Genomic DNA, 24,259 nt, shown 5'->3' with positions numbered 1-24,259 from the left:
TAATGACAATTTTCATCTGTTCCTTTTCACCTTAATTACTCACTCAAGATGTCATGATGCACTGCAGCCAGTACTGAGGCTTCAAGGTCAATGGAAGCCACAACCACTGTTCTTTTCACAGCCAAATGACTGTGGCCATGCTCTTTCCTGGCTCACTAAATATAAGGCTGCAGTGGTCTCAACCACTAAGCTAATTGTGTTTATTTGGATAAAATTTACATCCAGGAACCCTGTGTGCATCTCTTTGGAGCTACAAAGGCATGAGGTGAGTACAGAAGGCCTATTATGGCTTAATCAATTTAAATAGCCTAACTGAATGACTTTTAAACCTAGCCCATGGTTGCAGGCAGATCTACTAGTATGTGTGTGATAGCTTATAGCCTGTTGTAAAAGGATTCTAGGAAAATTTGAAGCAAACTGACAACACTGAATAAACTAACACATGCCTAGTAAAAGCAGTTTATTTTTCATAAAGAAAACTTACCAAGTTTCCAGTGTCATAACAAGAATGCAAATAAGCCCGGTCATATTAGATTACATGGTTTGCATGTTGCCTACTGCTCTTTTGAGGAGACGAGATATAGTATCACTATAATCTATCAGAAATAGTCAGGATGAGGTAGGCTATGAAAATTGAGTTTGAGTTTTATCACCCTGAAGGTGAAGATTGCTGATGGACAAATTAAATCGGTAGACCAGGGCCTACTGGTTGAAAACTAGCTTAATGCTGCCACCTTGTGCTGACCAACGTGTACGACACCCACAAGAGTAAAGCCACAGTAGATCAGGGATCTGTATTTTCTTCTATGGCATAAATGACCGCTATCCAGCACAGTTTTCAAGATGGCTTACACGTGCTAATTTTTGATATCATATTTTTGGAAACGAATTCAAAATCTAGGCTCCACTGACCTGCTAGTAACAATGAAGCTTGTGGGCACTTACACATTACTTAGCAGATAACTTCCACTCATTACAATTGCAGTGTATAGGAATGCAAAAAGTTAGTTTCATCATTAGGGCCCATTTCTTTTAATTCTGCCATAATGCAAAATGCAAAATCACAGCACTCGGAGAATAGGAATATGTCCAAAGTTATGAGAAATACAGTCTACGATCTTTACACACCCAAGACTGAAGAAAAGTACAAGATGATTGACATCTGATACGGCCAATCGTCCTGGAGATAAGGCGGGATTTCCGGTGACTTTGACAAATCAGAGGAGTCAGACAAAAAATAATTTAACATGTCAGCAAACAACACGGAGGGGGAGTGAACTTGTGGGGAGCAGTCATATTTTGGGGAAACATTTTATATTGACAGCTAGTTGGGTTCACGCCTGCTTAAAGGTAAATCAATAGCCATGACCTTTATAATTCGCAATTATATAGTAATTATATGTTTTTCTACTGAGTAAGCAAACTTCCTTATTTAGGCACTGGCAGGAGTTGAAAACAGCCAACGCCATCCATTAGCATGCAGGGTAGCTTGTTATGCTAACCTACATCCACTAGCCGTGGGGTTAGCTAAAGCTAGCGCGAAGTTCCCGAACGGTCGAGAAAATCAGACAGCTGAGCTAACCTCTTGCTGCCGCTGTCAGTGGCAACACAGGAGACAGATGTTAGTTCTAATTTGCTAACAAGCCTTTAAATTCACCAGCTTAGTGGTTACCACCTGTACTTGAAGCCAAACTTAGATTTTGTTCGTAAAATGTGATGGGCCACCAGTTCGGCAGAAGCCACGACCCAATCAGATTCACTTCCTTTCGAAGCTTGTCGCGCACAATGCTAACGAGAGCAAGGTCCGCTATTTTGTGTGACAGCTTTATAACGTTGTGCTCTGAATCATTCCCGTAGGCACATGTCACTGTACATCATCATCATCAGAATAACAACTAGTGGATATTTTACGCAACGAGCACAACTCTGATGGCAACCTAACCATTTTTGAAACATTATCTGTGTTGAAATCACAACGGTTATCATGCATTGCATCTGTCTTCTATTAATGCTAAAAATATAATTTATTATTTAGATATCTTACATATATGATTAGATTGTAGCTGTTTTGGTGATATAAGCAGTACTAAGCAACATGTATTGATGTATTTGTGACTTTCACTTGTACTTGCAGCTGGCTGCCATCTGTTTGGCTGTTCAGTAGATGTCCAGCCATCCCGACACAACAGGTGGAATGTCCCATGCTGGCCCCTCCCCAGGGGCCGGGCTGTCCCCAGGGCCAGACCCCTCCCCAGGTTCTGTCCACAGCATGATGGGACCTAGCCCCGGCCCAGGGACGCCCAATGCTCCACATGGTATTCAAAGCCAGGGAGAGTACTCTCAAGATGGCATGTACGGGATGCACAAGGTAACAAACGTGTAATAATGTGGTGTATTAGATAGGTTTGCCTCCTGATTCAAAACATGAGATGGATTTAACCTAAATGGATAAGGTATTCTGATTGCAATTGTGTTTTCACAGCCCATGGAGGGAATCAGTGACAAGCCCATGGCTGATCCAATGCACTTTGGTCACATGAAAAATGTTGGAATGAGATCTCTGCATAGTGGTATGGGACCTCCACAGAGTCCAATGGATCCACATAGCCAAGGTATGAAGTCTATTAGTCAATAGACAAAATATCATCCATCTGAGCATGATCATTCAGAACCATATTACCATATAGAACTTTTTGCTCTTATATTTTTCCAATTAAATATTTTTATTCTTTTGTATAATTCAGGATACATGTCACCCCATCCATCACCCATGGGAGTTCATGAACATGCTTCCAGTCCTATGTCAGGAGGTAGTGGAGGCCCCACACCTCCTCATATTCCTCCTTCACAATCTGGCCCTCTAATGTCTATGGAACCCCAGGGAAATATGGGGCCAAACATGACGGGCATGGGTCAGCCAGGCCGTGGACCCTCTGCTTTCAGTCCAGTTCAGCTCCAGCAGCTGCGAGCTCAGATTCTTGCCTATAAAATCTTGGGACGAGGGCAGCCCTTGCCTGAAAACCTTCAGTTGGCAGTTCAGGGCAAGAGATGCCTTCCCACAATGCAACAACAGCCACAACAACAGCAGCCACAACAGGCACCTGGATCTAGTCCTTATAACAGATCAGGTATTAGTAAGTTAATAGTAAGTTGTTTTTTTTTACAAAACCACATTTCTGTCAAAAAGGTCTTGACAAATTTTTGTTTATTGTTAGGAATGGGTGTTCCACCTATGTGTGGTCCACAGTCAAGTCCTTGTGCCACACCAGCAATGCAGGGACATAGCCAGAGTGCAGTCCCAAAGACTTGGCCTGAGGGTAAGTTTGTGATGATCATACTTATTCAATATGAGTATCTTTCATGAACTAGCTGGGATGTATGACACTAGTGATAAGAGTATTGCTACCAGGACTACTACTACTACTACTACTTCTGATGCTGATATTTATTTAATTTTTAAATATTAAATAGTATAGTAATAATGCTTTGTAAATAATCATGTAAAAATGGCAGTTGTTGAGTTTTTCTTCTTGTGCTTACAATATTTATGTTTTCATTTGACAAAAATACTTGATATCCAGGTCAGAGTGGGGATAGTCAGAGCACCCCTCAAAAGCACCTGACTCCAGCTGCTGGTGGGAGGCCATCTCCTGCCCCCCCTCAGGGCCCTGGTGCACCTGGACCCATACCAGGCAGCTCAGTGACCCCCCAGCAGCCTTCCGCACAACCAGTGTCTCCTATGCTGCAGATGCAACAGAAACAAAACCGCGTCACCCCAATCCAGAAGCCCCAAGGCTTGGATCCAGTGGGAATACTACAAGAAAGAGAGTACAGGTATCTTTTAACCATGTTTATTTTTTGTTGTGTCAGTGAGGCACTTTGTGCAATGAGCTGTGGCAAGTTGTGGCAACCCTGGAAAAGTAAAGCAGTTAGAACAGCACATTCAATGAGGATTGTGGTAATCCTTCTTTGGACACATTCACATGAGTTCAGGTTTGACCTTCCCCTGATGGCCCACTCCTGGCCCACACCTGACCCACACCTGCTCAGTTCAGTTCATGAAGCACTGTTTAGTTACAAGTTGCTTCACAGTGCGAACATTTATAATTAGTGCTATGAAATATCTGATTAGTTGTCGTTACTTACAAAATCAGAACTGTGTTGAATTTGACATTTATTCACATTTTCTACTGGGAAGTACTGTAATGTATACTTGTATTTGTGCGCGTACATACCAACATAGCACTCCCATAGCATATGAAGATCTTTTGCACTGACAGGCTGTAATAACATTTTGCTAAACTTTTCTTTAAGACTACAGGCAAGGATAGCTCATCGTATACAGGAACTAGAAAGTCTGCCAGGCTCTTTGCCTCCTGATTTAAGAACTAAAGCTACTGTGGAGCTCAAAGCACTGCGTCTGCTCAACTTTCAGCGCCAGGTACAAGTCAAAGCAAATCAATTTCTCCATAACTCAAAATTAAATAACAAAATGATGAATTAGGAAAACAATAATCCCTGTAACACATGTCAATTTTAGCTGAGACAAGATGTTGTGGCTTGCATGAGACGAGACACGACCCTGGAGACGGCTCTCAACTCGAAGGCCTACAGACGAAGTAAGAGGCAGACATTGAGGGAGGCACGAATGACAGAGAAACTGGAGAAGCAGCAGAAACTGGAACAAGAGAAGAAACGCAGGCAAAAACACCAGGTAAAACCACTCATGAACATGTTTTTATTAGTAGTATTAAATGCATTGTTTTTAAACTCAAACTGTATGTTGCAGGAGTATCTGAACAGCATCCTTCAGCATGCAAAGGACTTTAAAGAATACCACAGGTCAGTCTCTGGTAAAATCCAGAAACTCACCCGAGCGATTGCCACATGGCACACCAACACGGAGAGAGAACAGAAGAAGGAGACAGAAAGGATTGAGAAAGAGAGAATGAGGAGACTTATGGTGAGTAAGAAAAAAACACATCAAAGCCCTGACTAGTGAAGGCGCTGTGTAAATAATAATGACGTCCTTTATCTGTGACCTCTCAGGCAGAAGATGAAGAAGGCTACAGAAAATTAATTGACCAAAAAAAAGACAAACGTCTGGCCTACTTGCTGCAGCAGACTGATGAATACGTTGCTAATCTCACCACTCTGGTGTATGAACATAAAGCAGCTCAAGCTGCCAAGGAAAAGAAGAAGAAAAAAAAGAAAAAGAAGGTATCTAACATTACACACATTAGAGAATAGAGCACTTGAATAGAGCATTTGAAACAGCTCAACACTAAAATCCTTGACCTTTGTATTGTGCATTCTAACTTTTAAATCTTCTTTTGGTCACCTGAATGGTGGTGGTATTGTTTAACAGGTTAATGAGGTGTGCATACGTGCATGTGTGTGTGTGTGTGTTGACCTGTTTTTGTCTTTTGTAGAAAGTTGATGGAGAAGCTGAAGGCACCAGTGCCATTGGACCAGATGGAGAGGTAACATCATAATGTACATTTCAAACTATTTGTTCTCTAGTTTTGTAATTGGGATTTGAAAGATTTGATATTAGTGGTGTAAATTAGTGTTGTATTTTAATAGTTGATGGGGTAAATGTCCATATAATTCTCTGCTGGATGATTTCTTTTCTCATGGTGCAGCCCATGGATGAGAGCAGCCAGATGAGTGAGCTTCCTGTCAAAGTTATTCAAACAGAGACAGGGAAGGTTTTGCAGGGAACAGATGCTCCAAAGTCTAGCCAACTTGAGGCCTGGCTTGAAATGAATCCTGGGTAAGTTTTTGTGAACTTTCTAACAACACCAATTTTCCATAAATCTGCATTTGACAGTATATTAATTTTGTCTTCTCATTAGTTATGAAGTTGCACCACGTTCAGACAGTGAAGAGAGTGGCTCTGAATTTGAAGAAGAGGTCAGTGAAATTTCCTCAAATCTAAAGAGAGGAATTTCCTTTATTTTAGAACCATATTAATTAAATTAAGAAAAAAATGAGTACACTGTATTACAAATATAATAGATCAACCACTAGAGGGCTGTAGCTACATGTGTCATGGCATGTTTCTAAGGCTACTTTATGTTCAGTTCATTGCTGTTGGGTATAACATAGTAACACATTTATTTGCTGCCTTACAAGGAGGACGAGGAGGCATCCAAAGGAGAAGGAGAGGAAAAGAAGAAAGTTGATGGAGATGATGTGTCTGTGAAAAATGCCAAGAATATTATAGAGTACAGTGTCACTTTTCCTTAAGTTAAATATGCTCTAACGACACAGTAGTCTAAAAGTAATCTTTGTGTTATTTATATTCAGGTCAGCCAAGCAGGATGTGGATGATGAGTACAGTGTTGATACTGGAACTACTTGCTCCCAGTCCTACTACGGTGTGGCCCATGCCGTGACTGAGAAAGTGGACAAGCAGTCCTCTCTGCTAGTCAACGGTACACTCAAACAGTACCAGGTAATTAGCTTAATTTTTTATGATTATATTCTCTTGGGTTGGTTCAGTAGAGCTGTAGACTGTTAAATTATCTGAGTGCAAGTATATAACTGACCACATAAAAGAAGAGTTCTGAGGTATTCAGAGGTAGACATGGCCTGCTTAATCCTAATGGAAAGTCTCTTGGTGAAGCTCATTGCTCATTGTAATGGTTGCCTCGGGCTCTGTAGTGGGTCTGTAATGGCTCTGACACTCTCAAACCCCAGCCACAGATCCTAATGTTAATAAATCATTTCACATTCACTTTTATCATATTTTCAGAGTCCTGTGGCCCTGTAGTATTTTGAATGCAGTCTGCACATTTTGACATGCGTCTCCTGTTTAATGAGAAAATGAAATGGTAGGATAGTATAAATATGTAACTGATGAGAAGATAAATGTCTTTAAGTGATTGTCTAAAAGGAACTGACACATGAAATTATATCCTAAAAGGTCAAGAAAATCTTGTACCTTCTGCAAAGATAAGTAATTGTAAATGGCAATCTCGAATTATTAGGTACCGTAAGTTAAAAGGTCTGTAGCCAAATATATTTGCGCAAAATTTGTCTTGACCCAGGCAGGATAGATATATTCTATAAACAGTTGTTACTGTTACCATGATAGCAGAACTCCACTTTGGCCTCTGAAAGTTGTGAAAAGCACTACTACTAATTGTGGTAGTTGAAAATAACCATTTCTGTTTTTCATGTTTTTAAGTGTAAATGTAAAAAACAGGTACAGTGCCTTTTAAGGAGGCAGAAGTACATTCAGTTACAATTTAGCATCGTAATCCTGCCAAACTATTTTTTTCAATAGAAAACAATGTTGGGACAAATATGACTTTTATTGTTGTGGAAAGTTGTTTGACAAGCATTATACATTCAGCAGAAAAATATGAAATAATCCTTGGGGAATTTGAAATTAATAGTTGAGATATTACAATTGTGCAAAACTCCCACATTTCTCGTTTTAATACTTAGTTTTCAGATACAATGATGGAGGTAAAAAGAAAACACACACACCAAGAAACAAGGTGAATTTCTACTTAAAAATAAATTTCTACTTCTTTTATGTGGTCCTCTAATGAGCCCACAATGGAACACTTCTAATAGATGGTGTGTTTAAATGAGGTATGGAGGCTACTCCATTAGGAGACGGAGAAATTTCGGCTCCATATAATTGGGTCAATTGTTGAACAACGTACATACATATCAAATATTGCTTTTTGCTTTTCTGACATTGAATACTGTTTTCTTGAAGTTTGTTGAAGTGACTATTATTCTCCAAAATGTGTTTTTTATGTTTGGCTGCTGCTGTTAATTGGTTGGCATTCCCAATTTTCTGCTGGTAGTGAGTTTATGCCCTTTTCTGTGTACTGTCCCTGCAATTACTTTTCCCAAACCGTACATGAGTCTGCTTTTTGACAGGCTATAAAATGCCACCGTGACAATTAAAATCACTTGCAGGAGCACTCAGAAAACACTTCTTAAAGGTGTAGCTTTAAAATACAAAAACATGCACATGTATTTTTGGCTAGTAATATGACTGAACACCATTAAAAAAACTGCTGAAGTGATGTGTCACTGTAGAACTGTACACATTATACATTATATTGTTTTTACTTGTGTCTTTATTCAGAACCATTTTATTTCCTATGTTTTCAGATCCAGGGCTTAGAGTGGCTGGTGTCCCTGTACAATAACAATCTGAACGGTATCTTGGCTGATGAGATGGGCCTGGGCAAAACCATCCAAACCATTGGCCTTATCACCTACCTTATGGAATACAAGAGGCTCAACGGGCCATATCTGATCATAGTCCCCCTTTCGTGAGTACTCATCACCCAACATTCATCATCAATGTTATCGCGTGCTCTTATGACTCCCTAAAATACATTTTCACCTGCATACTATTCCCGTGATGGGCTGAAATACGGTCATTTGTCAAAGAGGCATAGGCCGGCTGTAGATAACACAGTACTCAGAATAGGAGAGAGACTTCAGTGTCTTCATCGCATAGACCTGCTTGTGATAATACACTAAAATTCACCACTGTGGACATAATCTCAACTCCCAAGTAAATAAAACCCAAAAAGCATTGTTGTTTGAAAATTGCTATGTGAATAATGGAAAATGAAACCTTGAAATATGCAAAAATAGTAGAAGCCTTTAATTCTGTACTACAAGATGTTTCTATTGCAATATTTTTATTGTGTCACTGCACCTCCAGTTACATAGGAGGTGGTTATTGTCTGTAATTAATTTGCTCATAGTGTAGTTCTAGTTTAAGTGCAAAGTAACTATCATAGACTGTATATATAAATGGACATAGCTAACGAGCTAGCCACCACATTCCAAATGGAAAGTTAGCAATGCCAAATGCATACTGCCAAATATGGAAGTTAAGAGAGTGTTTCTAACCAAGCACATATTAATTTCCCATGTAAATGAAATTTAAATGAGCGTGGAGGTGTTTGTAGCTGAGTGTTGGTGAATTAGGTGCAACTGTCACTTAAGGAATTTGGTTGCTTAAGAACACTTTGTGAATCTGGCGCAGAGTTCTCTCAGCATCTTCTTAAAGTGGAAGTCACATTTTTAAAGAAAAAGTTAATGAATGAGGCCCCCTGGCTCCCTTTAAATGCAGTGCTTCAAGTGGCTTTATTTGTTATGTCCAAAAGCTTTTCATTCACGAGGGCCAGTGGATTGTTCTGAATTAACCTGGATTAACTTGTTTTTTCATGCACATTTAATATCTTTTGTCCTCATTTCAGCACTCTGTCAAATTGGGTTTATGAGCTTGACAAGTGGGCTCCATCAATTGTTAAAATTGCCTACAAGGTAAAACTGCCTGCTGATTCTTGTTAAAATAATGCTGATTGCTTTGTCTGACTTTTAATTGTTTAATATAATGAAAGGGCACACCTGCTTTACGCCGCGGACTGGTGCCACAGCTCCGCAGTGGGAAATTCAATGTTCTACTGACCACTTATGAATATATAATCAAGGACAAGCATATTCTTGCCAAGGTGAGTAAAGGGAACATTGTTTGTTGTGTTGCATTGTATTTGCAAAACCCATATTTCTCACACACAAAAGTGACAGGATTTTATCCATATTTGGAAGATTTTCCTACTGCATAGCATATTGAACATTTATTTTCCGATTTGTGAATAGATCCGTTGGAAGTACATGATAGTGGATGAAGGCCACCGCATGAAGAACCATCACTGTAAACTGACCCAGGTGCTTAACACTCACTATGTGGCACCACGGCGCATCCTCCTGACAGGCACGCCCCTCCAGAACAAGCTGCCTGAACTCTGGGCACTGCTCAACTTCCTGCTGCCCACCATCTTCAAGAGCTGCAGCACCTTTGAGCAGTGGTTTAATGCCCCATTTGCAATGACAGGAGAGCGGGTAGGTACCACTTAGACCAGCTAAAATGTTTGCATTGTATTAAGCATCATATCATGTTTTTAGGTTGATCTGAATGAAGAGGAGACCATCCTGATCATTCGTCGTCTGCACAAAGTGCTGCGCCCCTTCCTACTCCGCAGGCTCAAGAAAGAAGTGGAGTCTCAACTACCAGAAAAGGTTTGCTCTCAGACAAACTAAAATTTCGTATTTAGTTGGATGACCACAAAAAAGTCAGGGCTTTTACTTTTGGTCAGGATTGATGAAATAGAACTACCATTTCAGTTCTATAGCCAGTGTGGTCAGTTTATGGTGCTTTTACCCCCAGTTAGAGACTGTACTTGATGACTGTACTTGTATACTGTGAGGCAAGAAAATGTACTCTTAGGTAACATAATCAATTGAATAGTGCTGACACATATGCAGCTGTAAGTGTTAATGAACAATGAAGCAGCCTCTTGTGTGAAGCACACAAGCAACAATAAACAAAGCACACATCTGGCAAGATTCAAGTATTTTCCACAATTAATTAACAAAGGAGCCACAGAGGAGCCCTGCTGTTTTCTTTATTTCTGTAGCACAGTACTGTTCTTCTACTGGCTATCAGAAATATAAGTGCAGGATATAAAGCATTCCTGGGGGGCATGGTTTTGTTTTTAATGTAGCCCTGATCTTTACAGTACACACATGATTCTTTCAATAACTATAACCTTTTCAAATGTTCACTCTGCTTTTATAGGTGGAATATGTCATTAAATGTGACATGTCGGCAATCCAGAAGGTTTTGTATCGCCACATGCAAAAAGGCATTCTGCTCACTGATGGCTCAGAGAAAGACAAGAAGGTGAATACAATTAGACCTTTCACTTCCTCTCTCTTCTTTGGGTTGTTGAAATGTTTTGTTGTTACAGGGACATTCTGTGCATTTGAGAACCTGAGAACATTGTTTTTAAAAAAAAAATTTAATATATTTTTGAAATGTTATAGGGAAAAGGTGGAGCTAAGACTTTAATGAATACCATCATGCAACTGAAAAAGATCTGCAATCATCCGTACATGTTCCAGCATATTGAGGTGAACAGACATTATTTTACTGTACACAACATACATTACTCTGCTTAATATACATTACTGTTCATGTAATGTGATGAGACTTGTCTTTCCACCTTTTAACTCACTGCTGTATTATATCTGCTTCTGAATCTTTACACATCTCCTTTTGAATATGATTATTATATAGGCTTATATGTTTTTACAAGCTTATACAAACCGTACAAACATCTTTTTTAGGAATCTTTTGCTGAGCACTTGGGCTACCCCAATGGAATCATTAGTGGGTAAGAATGAATGTATTCTTCTTCTTTATTATTACATTGTTGTTATTACTGATGAACAGTTTGTTTAAAGTATTAATTATTTTACTATATTACAGTCCTGATCTTTATCGAGCTTCTGGGAAGTTTGAGCTTCTTGACCGGATCTTGCCAAAGTTACAAGCCACCGGCCACAGAGTTCTACTGTTTTGCCAGATGACCACACTGATGACCATAATGGAGGACTACTTCAGCTACAGAAACTTCCAGTATTTGAGACTGGATGGTGAGTGAACAGTTCTTACACAGTGGTAGCAGTCTGAATAATGAGAAAAGCTTAGGTCATTGCTGGTTTTGTCTCTTGTGTCACAGGGACCACAAAGTCTGAGGACAGAGGCATGCTTCTGAAGAAGTTTAATGAGGAGGGATCGCAGTATTTCATCTTCCTGCTGAGTACTCGGGCTGGAGGTCTGGGCCTGAACCTGCAGGCTGCTGACACTGTCGTCATCTTTGACAGTGACTGGAACCCACACCAGGTCTCTCCTCTGCTTCAGTAGTATTATGTGTGGACTCTTTTTACAGGTCCACTTAAGATGTTAGTTTTACAGTTTTAAAACACATGCTTTTGAGTTATTTGTTTTGTTGGTCTTTCTCAGGAAAAGAGATCAGTCAGATAGGACTATCGAGGGGGGAAAGTATGATATTATATTGCGAAAGTAGCAAACAAGTTACAACAACAAGGAAATAATTGAATTTTGTCTTCTATTTATTTGACCATAGTCTACATGGTTTATTCTTATATTTCTTTTATTTTCTGCCTGTAGGACCTTCAGGCTCAGGACCGAGCACATCGCATTGGTCAGCAGAATGAAGTGCGTGTGCTCCGACTGTGCTCTGTCAACAGTGTGGAGGAGAAAATCCTGGCCGCTGCCAAATACAAGCTGAATGTGGATCAAAAGGTGATCCAGGCCGGCATGTTTGACCAGAAGTCATCCAGCCACGAGCGCCGTGTCTTCCTGCAGGCCATCCTGGAGCACGAGGAGCAAAACGAGGTACACACAGAGCTGTGTCTCACCATTTTATGTTCTTCAAGATGAAAATCCCCAGACAGAATCATGATCAGTTACTTTGCAAAGTGTTTCAGTCCAGCAGTCAGTATATTACATTCCTCAATTTATATATGAGTGGATGCATCCTGTAAGCAGATCTTTTTCTAACTTCTTTTTGATACACTAAAACTTTAGGAGGAAGACGAAGTGCCTGATGATGAAACTCTTAACCAGATGATTGCCCGCAATGAGGATGAGTTTGAGCTATTCATGGTGAGTGTTTGTGTTCTGAAACTTCTGAGATTATTTTCTGTACTCATTGAGCATTACATTCCTGAGGTGAGTATAATACCTCCTTAATCCACCTGGCACCTGCTAATTATGAGTGAAATATTCTGTAGTAGCCTCTAAATCAGACTACATTATTTTTCTCATTTGCTGAAAGTGAAAAGGGCCAAGCCTGTGTTGTCTTTGCCCCTAACACTGTATTTGTGTTTGCAGCGCATGGACATGGACCGACGCAGAGAAGATTCCCGAAACCCGAAACGTAAACCACGTCTGATGGAGGAGGATGAGCTGCCATCTTGGATTATCAAAGACGATGCTGAGGTGGAGCGTCTCACATATGAAGAGGAGGAAGAGAAGATGTTTGGACGAGGCTCACGCTGTCGCAGAGATGTGGACTACAGCGACACTCTGACAGAGAAGCAGTGGCTTCGGGTAAAGTGCCAGAGTCTAGAACTGACCAGTGCAATTCTAAACCTATTTATTTAGTTTATCTTCATAAACTAGTTTGAGACAAACTTGTATCCAGTTCATACAAGTTGCTTTTATTGTTTTCATGTGTCCTGTGGGCACAACAGACAGACCAGTCTGGCTTGGTATTTGTTTGTTTACTTACCGAACACAATGGTTCAAGTACGAACCCTCTCTACTTACTTTTTACAGAAACAATCCCCAACAAGTTTTGAGTCATTAAATAGCACCTTTTGTGTTGTCGTATTGACTGTATTCACAAAAAGCCTCAACAAACTACATGAGAAAAGCAAGCATATAATAACAAAACCGAGGCTATCTTTTTTCTCTATTGACAAAAACTGCACCTTTCCATATACATGATATTGACTGGTCAGAGGGGTCCATGTTCAGCTCATGTTGATGGAGAGCCTTTTCCCCACTGCAAATCCAATGTGACACAGGCCCTGCAGAAACCTCTCCTCTGTGACACGCACACTTAATTGACTGTGGCTCAGGTGTTTCCAGGGAACAAAAATAGAACAAAAAGTTTTTGAGAATGAGGTACCAGTGTTAGACATGTCAAGTGTGATCCAGGCTAGTTCCAATTAAACCTGCAAAATGAACAGCGACCATTCTTCTCAGAGACAACTATGTGGCCATAACTGATCAAGATGAATGTCTTGTGTAGAGTCATAACATTTCTATTTGTTGTGTCATTGTTTTAATGTTTCAGTATCACATAGTTATTTTCAAACTACAGTTTGGGTCAGCAGTCATTTATTACTTGAAAAAAACAAAGACTAATTGCATGCAAACTGTGCTACTTTTGACAAGAAGTTAAAGGTGAACTATGTAACTTTTCTGATGGAGGGTCTGATACCCGCTTGCCTTCATGAAGATGTTGCTTCAGTTGCTTAGAATGCTCCACAGTATGGCATTATCTATCTCCATAGAGACAAACAGGTGACATCAACAGATCAAGTGACAGGTCTGATCTGTGGAGAGATGAGAAATGCCCACAAGCAATAAAGACAGGAATGGAACAAGATCTCTTACCACAAAATCTTGCCAGACAAAACTGCCACAAGATTGTGCACACATGAGAAAAAATGATCTTATTACATTTTTCCTCATGTTTTTTTTTTTTTTTTTGGATTGGACAAAAAGGGTTACGTGCTGGCTAGTTACATTTCATGAGAAGCTGTAGTTGCACAAAACAGAGCTTCAGTGACAACAAAATATTAAATAACATAAATCATAAATGTCTTGTCTTTTTCTTATGGACCCTATATTATGTCCCGTCTCTTCTTGTGGAAGGTGTGTCTCGGCCCACCCCTACTAACTGCAATAAATGCAAAATAAACATGTTTCCTCTGATACTGTGGAGCTTTGCAGGTAAAGCAATAATGTATCAATACAGACAAGGAGTTAGCTGTAAAGAAAAGTTACGTAGTGCACCGTTAATTATTCAACATAAAATAGAGTGTGCCATGTGTTTTAGGCCATTGAGGATGGAAACCTGGAGGAGATGGAGGAGGAGATCAGACTGAAGAAGCGCAAACGTAAAAGACGCCAGGACAAGGACTCGGGTCGAGAGGACGGAGGCACCAAGGCCAAGAAAAGACGTGGGCGCCCACCAGCTGAGAAATTCTCTCCCAACCCACCGAAACTCACCAAACAAATGAACACTATTATCGACACGGTCATCAACTACAGAGATGGGTAAGGCCCCTCACTCAGCATTTACTTAATTTTACATTCCACAAGTCAAGTTTCACACTGTGCCATTATTCACCATTTTATCTAACCTCATGAGGGCTCAAACTTTTTAGCTGTAGTGAGACTCAAATAATGTGCCCACTGCCCATAGCCAAGGGCTATTAAACAGTTTGCATTTAAGAGTAGAGAACTGGCATGCATAGTTATTTCAAAGCAGCAGTCCTGGTATATAACCTGCATACTTCTGTGTGGGAGCTTTACCTCACTTGTGTTGACTTGAAAGCACAAAGATTGTTTTGCAGACAGTTATGGATTCATTGTTGACTCATGTAGGTTGTCTGTGAGCTCATTTGGTTGTCTGTCATCTTCATTAGGAGTGTTTGGCTGATACTTTCAGAGGTGGTCTGTCCTTACTTTGTGTTTGCAAACTTCCACTGTAGCAGCTGAGAAGTGCTGCAGGTGCACCACAAGATAACACTGTCACTGCTCAACTCCTGGCTAACGCTTGTAAACAGGAGACACTCATTAGCAAAACAATTATTCCATTGTTTGCGAAGCAGTTTGAGAGACTCGTCACTTTGAATAATGAGCCTGCATATACACATTACAATTTTATATCTTGCCCTAAATCTTACTACTGAATATGAGTTAGCTGGTCTCCACTCTCTGGTCCAGCACATTTCACACATTTTCAAAGCACACATAACGTAAGCATGGAAGAACATGTGCTCTTACATTCCTTCTAGTATGCTCTGGCTGACAGCGATACCAGAGCTTTTCCAGGAAACTGCTACCTGCTGTTCCAAAAGTCACATTCTTTCCTCTCTCGGTGAACAGTCCTCGTCTCGTCTCCTCTAAAGCTGACTTAGACAACTTTTGTACATTCCATCCAAAACTATTTTAAAGTTGAATAAGAATTTCCACAATGAGAACATCTTGTGAATTTTACGTTTATGCAATATTAAAATGTAGAGTCTCAGAAATATAACTAATGTATTTATTTCAATAAATTCTTTAAAAGAATAGAGGTAACTGTAGGCAAAAGTGAACTGGAACATTATGCGATTTCAATGAAGAAACTGAAATGAACCATATAAAGTCACAAAATATGTAGCATCAAGGGGCAAAGGAAAACCACTCTGTTAGGTGATGTGATATCAGAGTCCAAGCATTTCCAATTGTATTTCACAGTATTTGTTTATATAATAAGAGATTATAATGAATTGATTAATTGATTTTGCATTATTGATGAAGCATTGCATTTTGATCTAGATTTTATTTATTTTTTTAATTTTCTGGACAAATACATTCTCATTCTTCTTATTTTTTGCTATATAGACTTAAAACCATTAACAGGTTGACTTCAATCAATGATTAATAATAATTAATCAATGACAGTTTTTAACTTTGCCTCCACTGAAGTTTGCCTCCAGTCGTTTCCTTTTCACTCTTTTGAATATTTGGTTGACTCCACAATTTTGAATTCTGTTGACAGAGCATTTTAAAGGCTCCATAAGTCGGCCTTATTTATAAAGCTAACAGCAAAAGTAAAAACACATTTCCCCATCTCAAAATTTAAGAGGCAGTAAAACTCAGGGGAAATTAGTTGTACTTTTTCATGTTCTATCTGCACTGCAGAAAGATCAGGACTCAAGGACATCTGAGTTTCTCACAGCCTTGTTAATATGTTGCCCGTGAGAGAGAGCCCAGAAACAAGCTTCTGCTCTATTCATTCTCTGTGAAAGGTTAAATCATTTGTACAAGAAAAATAAAAGAAAGTCTGTAATCTCTGACTCCTGGGGTACTTATAAATAAAAAGCCCCACTGCTCTCTGTCGGCTATATGTCTACTCAGTAAGCATTGAAATAAAAAGGCCATATCTTTTACAGTAATATTTGAGTTTGCTGTGTAAAAGTAAAAATTGTCTTGATACTTGTGATTTACTTATACTGGGAACATGCTTAAAGCAAAAATAAAAAAACAACAACATGCTGGCAGTGTTATAGCATTTGTGAAAGTGTAAAAGTGCATAAATGAAAAGGAATCACGGTGAGATGGTGCTGTTCACAATTGAGCTGTTCTGCTGTTTTTAAATCCTGGGTGAACTTACTTGGGAAGGGGAGCTAGAACTTTATTCACGTATTTTGTTACTTATAGTTAATGATTCTGCAGTTTGTTTTAGACCACAAAAACATTTGATTTGAATGCTTACTCTCTTCTGACTTCTTTAAACAGATCAGGAAGACAGCTCAGTGAGGTCTTTGTCCAGTTACCGTCCAGGAAGGAGCTCCCAGAATACTATGAGCTCATCCGAAAACCTGTGGATTTCAAGAAAATTAAGGTAGCTTTTGTTATGACGACAAAGATAAAAGAAACTACTTACTGACTGAAAGTGAATGCTGTCTTGTTTTTGTTGTAGGAGCGTGTGCGAAACCATAAATACAGAAATGTGGGAGACCTGGAGAAGGACGTAATGCTTCTTTGTCACAACGCCCAGACCTTCAACCTCGAAGGCTCTCAGGTTCAGCTTTGTCTGTTTTTAAATTCATCCAATTTATTCATTCAGAGCAACTGCTCAGTGTTTTCTCAGTATTTTCTCCTGCTGAACATTTAATAGACTGTGCTTACCTCCTTATGCTGTGTTTATGTGTTGTACTGTGATTTAGATTTATGAGGACTCCATTGTGCTTCAGTCAGTGTTCAAAAGTGCCAGACAGAAGATCGCTAAAGAAGAGGAGAGCGACGATGACAGCGAAGATGACGATGATGAGGATGACGAGTCAGAGTCTGATGGTGAGACTAAATATGACATGTGGTCTGAAAACATAGAGCTACCTGCACTCACATTTGGAACTTTGATTATTGTGGGCGAAGAAATATAAATCAATTTTGGAAACCAGCATTGCTTAGGCCTATGATGTTTAATAGATATGTCATATAGGTAACATTTTTATTTTTAGAATTTTATGGAGAGTAAAGGGATCATGGTAGTTTTCAGTATTTTTTTCTAGAAACATATCAGTCTGACTTTTCTATGGTGTGCATTTTGTCACCATGGTAAATTTGGAACTTTCCTCCCAGCAATGTTGAAAACTATCAATACACTATCAATCAATACAGATGACTGGCTCCTGAGTCTGAAACCCACTAGTTGTTAAAAGAGTGTCAGCACAAGTGTCACACATTTCATTTAATGTAAATATTTTGTCATGTGTATTTACTTGATTCTAACTTATTTGATTGATTTGTGTACAACAGACATCTAATCGTGTCATGGCTTCTTCTTCTCTTCCACACAGCCAAGTCAATGCGCGTTAAGATCAAGCTGAGCAAAGAGTCACGTGGCCACGATAAAGGCAAGAAGCGCAGCAGCCGCGGGAAAGCCAAGCCAGTGGTCAGCGACGATGACAGTGACGAGGACCAGGACGATAATGTAGGTCACTCCACCGCATGCCACTACAGATCTGCCCCCTCTGCAAATCACACATAACACACACAATATGCCACAGGGGAGGAAATGGTTTCAAGTGCCATCTGAAACTTGTTCAAATGAGTTTTTCAATCATTCAGAAACAGGTGTGATCTCCTAAGCCTAAAGCCACATGTCTACTGCACAATTTTGGCCATCTGCAAAGAAAAATTACTGATAGTGAGAAAAATCTTATGTTGTAGCTCAGGTCCGCAGGTCTCACACTGAGGAACAAAGATTAAACTTAAACCATCATTCGACCAAAGATGAGCTCGGATTGATGTCATGCAGTGTCTTCTATTTTGGAATCTTAGTTGCAGAGTGAGCTGCCATCTCCCTGCATCCACAATCAATTGCTGTCAAGCACATTTCCATTTCATTTTCCAACTCTTACAAACCTGAAAATGCCCCCAGCATGTAGCGCTAGCCTCAGTTAACCCGTACAACTACAGTTAAACTCCCTTACAGATTGTTGATCGTTTAAAGAGGGATATTACATTTTTATTTGGTAATGCATACTAAAAGAAATTTGGGGGCCAAGAAGGACAGGACCTTGGTAGGGATGCACCGAATATTGCAAAAAAAAGCCACATTTGGCTTTCGGTGGAGTGAGTTAAAAGTAAGGACGAATTGGTGTGTGACGCTATGACGCAATCAAACAACGTGCAGCGACGTGGTGATCTGGCGTGTTCTTCAAAATGTTGGCAGTGTTGAAATATTTTATGGCGCACTAGGACTTTAGAACTGTGCCGTGCTCAAGCACAATCACATAGGGTTCTATGTTCCGCACTCACACCTGCACAATCGAACCGGGCTACAGCTGATGACATCATCACAGAGCGCTGTTTGTTTACATGTTGCACAGTAGTGTTATTGCGTTTAGCAGAGAAAATAAGTCCAGCTGCAGAAATATCTATTAAATAGTGTGACAGATGTGCGTACTCTTATGATATGGTCTCCTCCTCGAGTTTATGGATATAAAAACAGTGTGGAGCAGTAACGACAGCCGGAGACGAGAGGCGGCTAAACTTCTGTCTGTCACAGTCTTTATTGAAGGTAAGGGCGGATTCGCTTTATGTTTTGGAGCGAAGTTTATCCACTGTATTCCTTGTATGAGCATCAGCTCACACACAGGGCTCGAATAGTGAAGTTGTGCTTGTGTCTGTACATGAGCGCCTGTGCCAAGCTTTGGCCCACCTCTTCCAACTGTCCAGTCCCAACTGTGCCGTGCCTGGGCACGGTTGGGACTGGACAAATTGCCTTCACACTGGACAAGTGTGTCGTGCTTTATTGTCGATCCGTGCTTGGGCATGGTTTTAAAGTCCAAGAGTGAGTGCACTCTTATAGTGTCTGAGAGTGAGAAAAGAATTGCAGTTTGCAATGAATGCTACACCAAAATATCTAGAGGGGGTTCCTGTGCTAAGATGTTTAGCACTACTGGTTTAATTAGTAATTTTAAAGCCAAACACCCTGAACAGCATACTGAGTACGAGGAAGAGATGGCTGCAGCAGCTAAAAGGAAAGCTAGTCACAGCACGCCCACACCGTCCGTGGCCGACGTCTTTGAAAAGACGCAGTGTTCACAAAGGAGAGGTAATCACAAAGAAGGTAATAGAGTACATGGCTTTAGATGATCAACCATTATTATCTTTTTATTTTGAAGCTAAAGTACTGTTATTATGTGTTCTGGCCTGGAATATGATGTGTATCTGTATTATACAGGCTGTATGAGGTTACAAGCACACACTTATTGAGATTTACTTTAGTCTTCTGTTTACATTATTAGCTTATTACCTACTGTGACTAAGAAGACATGTGCCAATAGGACAATAAATCATTTGTTGTGGGTTTGTTTGTAGGCCTAGCCTAATATGAATGAAAAACGTACTGGTGTACTTACTAGAAAGGATACTGGAATATTTAAAGAATATCAAATAAACATTTTCTTTCTTTTAAAAACATGTTTAAAAATATTCTAGGTTATTTATGCAATATTAAAAACATAGTGAAAAACTTAACAACAAAAAAACTTCAGATTTGATATTCAGTTTCTGTATGCAGCCAAGTGTTTAATTTTTATTCGGTTTCAGCCACAAATTTTCATTTTGGTGCATCCCTAGATTTTGGACAAGACTGCACTGCTAATCATAAGATCTGGAGATGAGAGAGATCATATTGTAACATGATTTTGCATAATGCATCCTCTTTTAAAAGCGACATCTCAAAACGGGTAAAATCGTTTATCATTACTTTACTAGTTTTTTCTGATAGTGTTTTTCCATTTTGTTCCTTCCACAAACTCTAATATGTTCTTTAAGTGCACATGGTTCACAGTCTCTTCTCTGGTTCAGTTGAATACCGGGGTGATTTTCTAGACTAAGGAATACTTTACCAATGATGCTCCTTGTTGCTCTGTGTACTTGCTCTTCTCCATCACTCTGACAGCATCATTGAGCACATTCGGATAAATTGGAAGTTTCATTGTGTAAAACATGTTTGTAATGGCAGGGCCTGTTGTGAATCATGTCGCCCTTGTGAATATCCTTGTCTTACCTCAAGTGTTGCTAGAGTCATGAATAAAACACTTTTTTTTGGCACATAGACAGAAGTCCGAGACAGGATCCATGAGGGCACGGTTTGTATCAAACAGAGAACTCCCTGTGCTGCTGTATGAGGATTTTATTTATTCACACAAGCAATGTGGTTTTCTCTCACATTTATATTCTTCTCAGGCATCAAATAAGACTCACCCATCCTCTTAGTACATCTTTACTAAATCCTTAACTCAAGGTGACATTTCAGCAGCAAAATATGTCCAGATAATGAAAGAAGAAATGTCTCTTGATGATTACTGTAGATCAATAACAGGAAGCTTTACAGACACTTTTTATAAGCCTTTGACAAACAGTAATTTGATCTGAAAAGGTTGTCTATGCTGTGTTGAAAATAAGATGACAGATGTGCCTTGTCTTACTAAAAACAAATACTTTATATAATGTTATCTATTCTGTCTTTTAAAAAAAAAACATTGTTCCCCCACAAAAACATGCCTGGAGTTGTATTTTACTTCACACTAATTTTATTAATCCTAATTGCAAGGTTGTTCAATTTACCCCAGATAGTTACGTAACAGGTAGAATCCAGGAGTTTCATGTGCACCTTAAGTCCATAAAACATCACCGGACTTGTTTTGAGCATTTCTGTGCTCAAATTGTGTTCACTGCACATAAGTTTCATTAAAACTAGTGCCAACTAAGGTTTTCCAAATGTAGACATTATTTTAATTTATGAGACATGAAATACTAAGGCCAATGTGATAAAAAGCCTGTTTAAGAGCCAATTAAATCCATAATGCATTATATGTCCACTTAAATAGCAATGTCTTTCTCATTCCTTTCTCTCAACAATAAAGATATAAAGCCTCCAGTTCACTGTATAGATCAGCATTTTCCACTGAGGGTCATCTATTGAAACATATATTACACATATTACTTTATTCAGACAGGTGCATTTAACACAGCTTTGAAAGAGACACTGGACCTTTGACACATCTTGAAATTGGTAATCTTAAATCTTATTCACAATTTAATATGGTGTTGACATTCTGTTCAATTTAAAATGGTAACATTGATTAAATTTACAGTAAAATGTACTGGGACAGACAAAATTGGGTCTGAGGGCCATAGTTTGGAAACCTCAGGTAGATACTTTGAAAAAGTTCTTATAGAGGAGCTCCCAGAGTGGCGTGCACAGTGCTGTCATTACTCATGATACTTGGTTTGACTTTGACTCTGATGTTTTCTTCAAACTCAAACATCAAATGAATCAAGTCACAGACAATTGGAAGCTGCATCAGAGGATGATACTTGGTTGTGCTGGAAATAATAATTGAGTGTCCTCTCAGATCTATTTGGCACCAGGACGGATTAGAACGAAAAGTTTTTTTCATGGATTGGTTAGCAAATGTTATTTGGCTATTGTTGCACTGCCAGTGACCATTTAAACACAATTATTCTATAAACTTGAATCATATATTAACTCAGGTTGTAACTGGGATCAAATAACTGAAAGATTCCCCCCCTCATGATAATAAAGTGTCTGGCTGTGAGGTTAATGTATGCATATTTAAAGAAGGTGTTGGTTTAAATCTAAATAAGATGAGTATTTAATAAGCATTGTCATTCACTGAGGTTGGGGACACACTGCCTTTTATACGAAGTAACTAACAACATATTCAAAGTTTTGAGCATTCAATGTGTCTGGAGCAGAAGATACAAGGCTAAGCTCCTTTTTAATCTGGCGATGCTCTCATTATCTGCACTGTCTGTGATGATCCATGCTACCTCAAGTCCATATTTCACACAGACACTGAAGGCATCACTTGTCTGTCTGTCTCTCTGTCTGTCTGTCTGCTCAGTCTTATCTTCTCTCTTATTCTTTCATTTCAGGATCAGTCTGATGCAAGCAAGAGCGACTATGAGTGACTCTGCCATCGCCTGGATCCTGTTTATAGCACAGACAATACTCTCCCATGCATATTCAATCTCCTTTTGTCTCTAGTGCAGTGCTTGTCCAACTATAAGAGCTATAGCAATAACAATCTGCATTTAACCCTCTTTTTAACAAAGTTTTTGTATGATTATTTTTTAACTTTGTGCTTTAAGACAATTCAAAAAACAGGTTGTAGTATACCTGCTTTTACATGATTTGTTACAGCTTGCATGCACTTTTAAAATGTATTATTCATATCTAAATTCTAAAGAACCTTTTTAAAAAGAAAATATATTTAACATGAAAGAAAAATGTTAAAATGGGCAATCATAATAAACACTCAGCACTTGTTCAACTCTGCCAAAAGATGATTTAACACAAGTAAATGACGTAATGATTGTGAAAAAAATATAAATCTGAACTGTATGAGCCAACAACTCAACACAACTCACAAAAGTAGTCAAGACGGCCATATTCTTGCTTTTTAAACTGCTTTTATTATTAACATTTAACCTTGAATTGTACACAAACTACTGGCTATTGCTAGCTCATATATTTCATGTAATCATTTTCTATGGGGCTTTGAAGATTGATTATGTTTAATGCTAGGGCCTGTTTAACATCAGATATAATGGGCCTATATAGCATCATATATAAAGCAGCATTTCACAGAACATATAGAAAATAAATCTAAACATGGCACTCCTGCTATGATCTGCTGATAATGTCTGGAGCTGAGATAACGGGTTTCCATCTTCCACTCAACACAATGGTACATTTTAAACACTGCGTTAGAATGACATGTAATTCTGTAAGCATTTTGAGCCCTCTGTCATGGTTGAGTTATATGTTGACTGTAGCATGCCTTTGCTGTGTACTCCTCATTTTAGTTGTGTTTTGTGCTAGTCGGCTGTCTTTAAGTGTTAACCGTTGCTTTCTTTGCACAGTGTCTTTGTGGTTGTATTTCATAGCCCAGGGCAAATAAAATCGTAACCGATTTTCAGCACAAATTATGTTGTACTTTATTATTCTGCCTTTATCTTTGGATACTAAATCACTACGCTAAATCACTCTTTTTATCAAAGCAATGTGTATTTGGGTTATTGTGTTTGAGAAACTTTGTATCCTAATAGTCAGGGAGCCAAAGTCTCAAAAGCTCTAGAAAATGGGTTGAACCTGACATCGCCTGCCATACTTTTTATTTGTGTTTTTTTTGTTAACTGTGACCCTGAGGACCAATAATTGGAGGGTCTGCTCTTCCGGAAATATCGCGAAAAAAAATTGTGGCCATTTTAGTGTAGGTAACCTTCATTTTATGATAGAAAATTTTGAAAAATTTCCTCAAATCCTCAGTGGATTGGGTAAGCTGTCTACAAATACATTCCAGATGCAAGGAACACATGTGATGACAACATTCAGTGAAAAAAATATTCATAAAACACATTTCTACATGATTTTGGCTCAATTTAATGCCAAAAAATAAGGCATTTTTTTCACTTTTTTCCAATATTTTCATCTTTACCTCATTGGCAATCAACTATTCCCCCAAGTTTTGAAATCAGCCAATATGCCATTCTTTTCTTCAAACA

The 24,259-nt window shown here is 39.0% G+C and overlaps 1 protein-coding gene across 1 annotated transcript; it reads left to right on the top strand.

The window, feature by feature from the left end:
• The first annotated feature begins 1,243 nt into the window (after positions 1 to 1,243).
• On the top strand, positions 1,244 to 23,680 carry smarca2 (SWI/SNF related, matrix associated, actin dependent regulator of chromatin, subfamily a, member 2). The gene is made up of 34 exons (XM_055161368.1): positions 1,244 to 1,350; positions 2,135 to 2,368; positions 2,483 to 2,612; positions 2,745 to 3,128; positions 3,216 to 3,317; positions 3,582 to 3,834; positions 4,315 to 4,441; positions 4,541 to 4,714; positions 4,790 to 4,963; positions 5,050 to 5,220; positions 5,433 to 5,483; positions 5,646 to 5,776; positions 5,859 to 5,916; positions 6,139 to 6,230; positions 6,313 to 6,460; positions 8,143 to 8,306; positions 9,249 to 9,315; positions 9,393 to 9,503; positions 9,652 to 9,894; positions 9,958 to 10,071; positions 10,631 to 10,735; positions 10,879 to 10,965; positions 11,182 to 11,228; positions 11,324 to 11,490; positions 11,577 to 11,740; positions 12,029 to 12,256; positions 12,449 to 12,526; positions 12,755 to 12,973; positions 14,493 to 14,713; positions 16,946 to 17,051; positions 17,130 to 17,231; positions 17,377 to 17,503; positions 18,010 to 18,143; positions 22,628 to 23,680. The coding sequence occupies exons 2-34, from the start codon at positions 2,165 to 2,167 to the stop codon at positions 22,661 to 22,663; spliced, it is 4,719 nt and encodes a 1,572-aa protein (XP_055017343.1). The 5' UTR covers positions 1,244 to 1,350; positions 2,135 to 2,164; the 3' UTR covers positions 22,664 to 23,680.
• Positions 23,681 to 24,259: the final 579 nt, after the last annotated feature.

The sequence above is a fragment of the Boleophthalmus pectinirostris genome, unplaced genomic scaffold (assembly GCF_026225935.1).
Source record: "Boleophthalmus pectinirostris isolate CB_2022bp ecotype Guang Dong unplaced genomic scaffold, ASM2622593v1 HiC_scaffold_4, whole genome shotgun sequence".
NCBI lineage: Eukaryota > Metazoa > Chordata > Actinopteri > Gobiiformes > Gobiidae > Boleophthalmus > Boleophthalmus pectinirostris.
This window is presented reverse-complemented; position numbering and strand designations above follow the sequence as displayed.

What these genes read in the sequence shown, in the direction of transcription:
- smarca2 (XM_055161368.1), top strand. Translation starts at nt 2,165, where the DNA reads ATGTCCAGCCATCCCGACACAACAGGTGGAATGTCCCATGCTGGCCCC. An exon ending in TTGCAATGACAGGAGAGCGG is followed by an intron (nt 9,895 to 9,957) that starts GTAGGTACCACT and finishes TCATGTTTTTAG; the next exon opens with GTTGATCTGAATGAAGAGGA. An exon ending in CCAGTATTTGAGACTGGATG is followed by an intron (nt 11,491 to 11,576) that starts GTGAGTGAACAG and finishes CTTGTGTCACAG; the next exon opens with GGACCACAAAGTCTGAGGAC.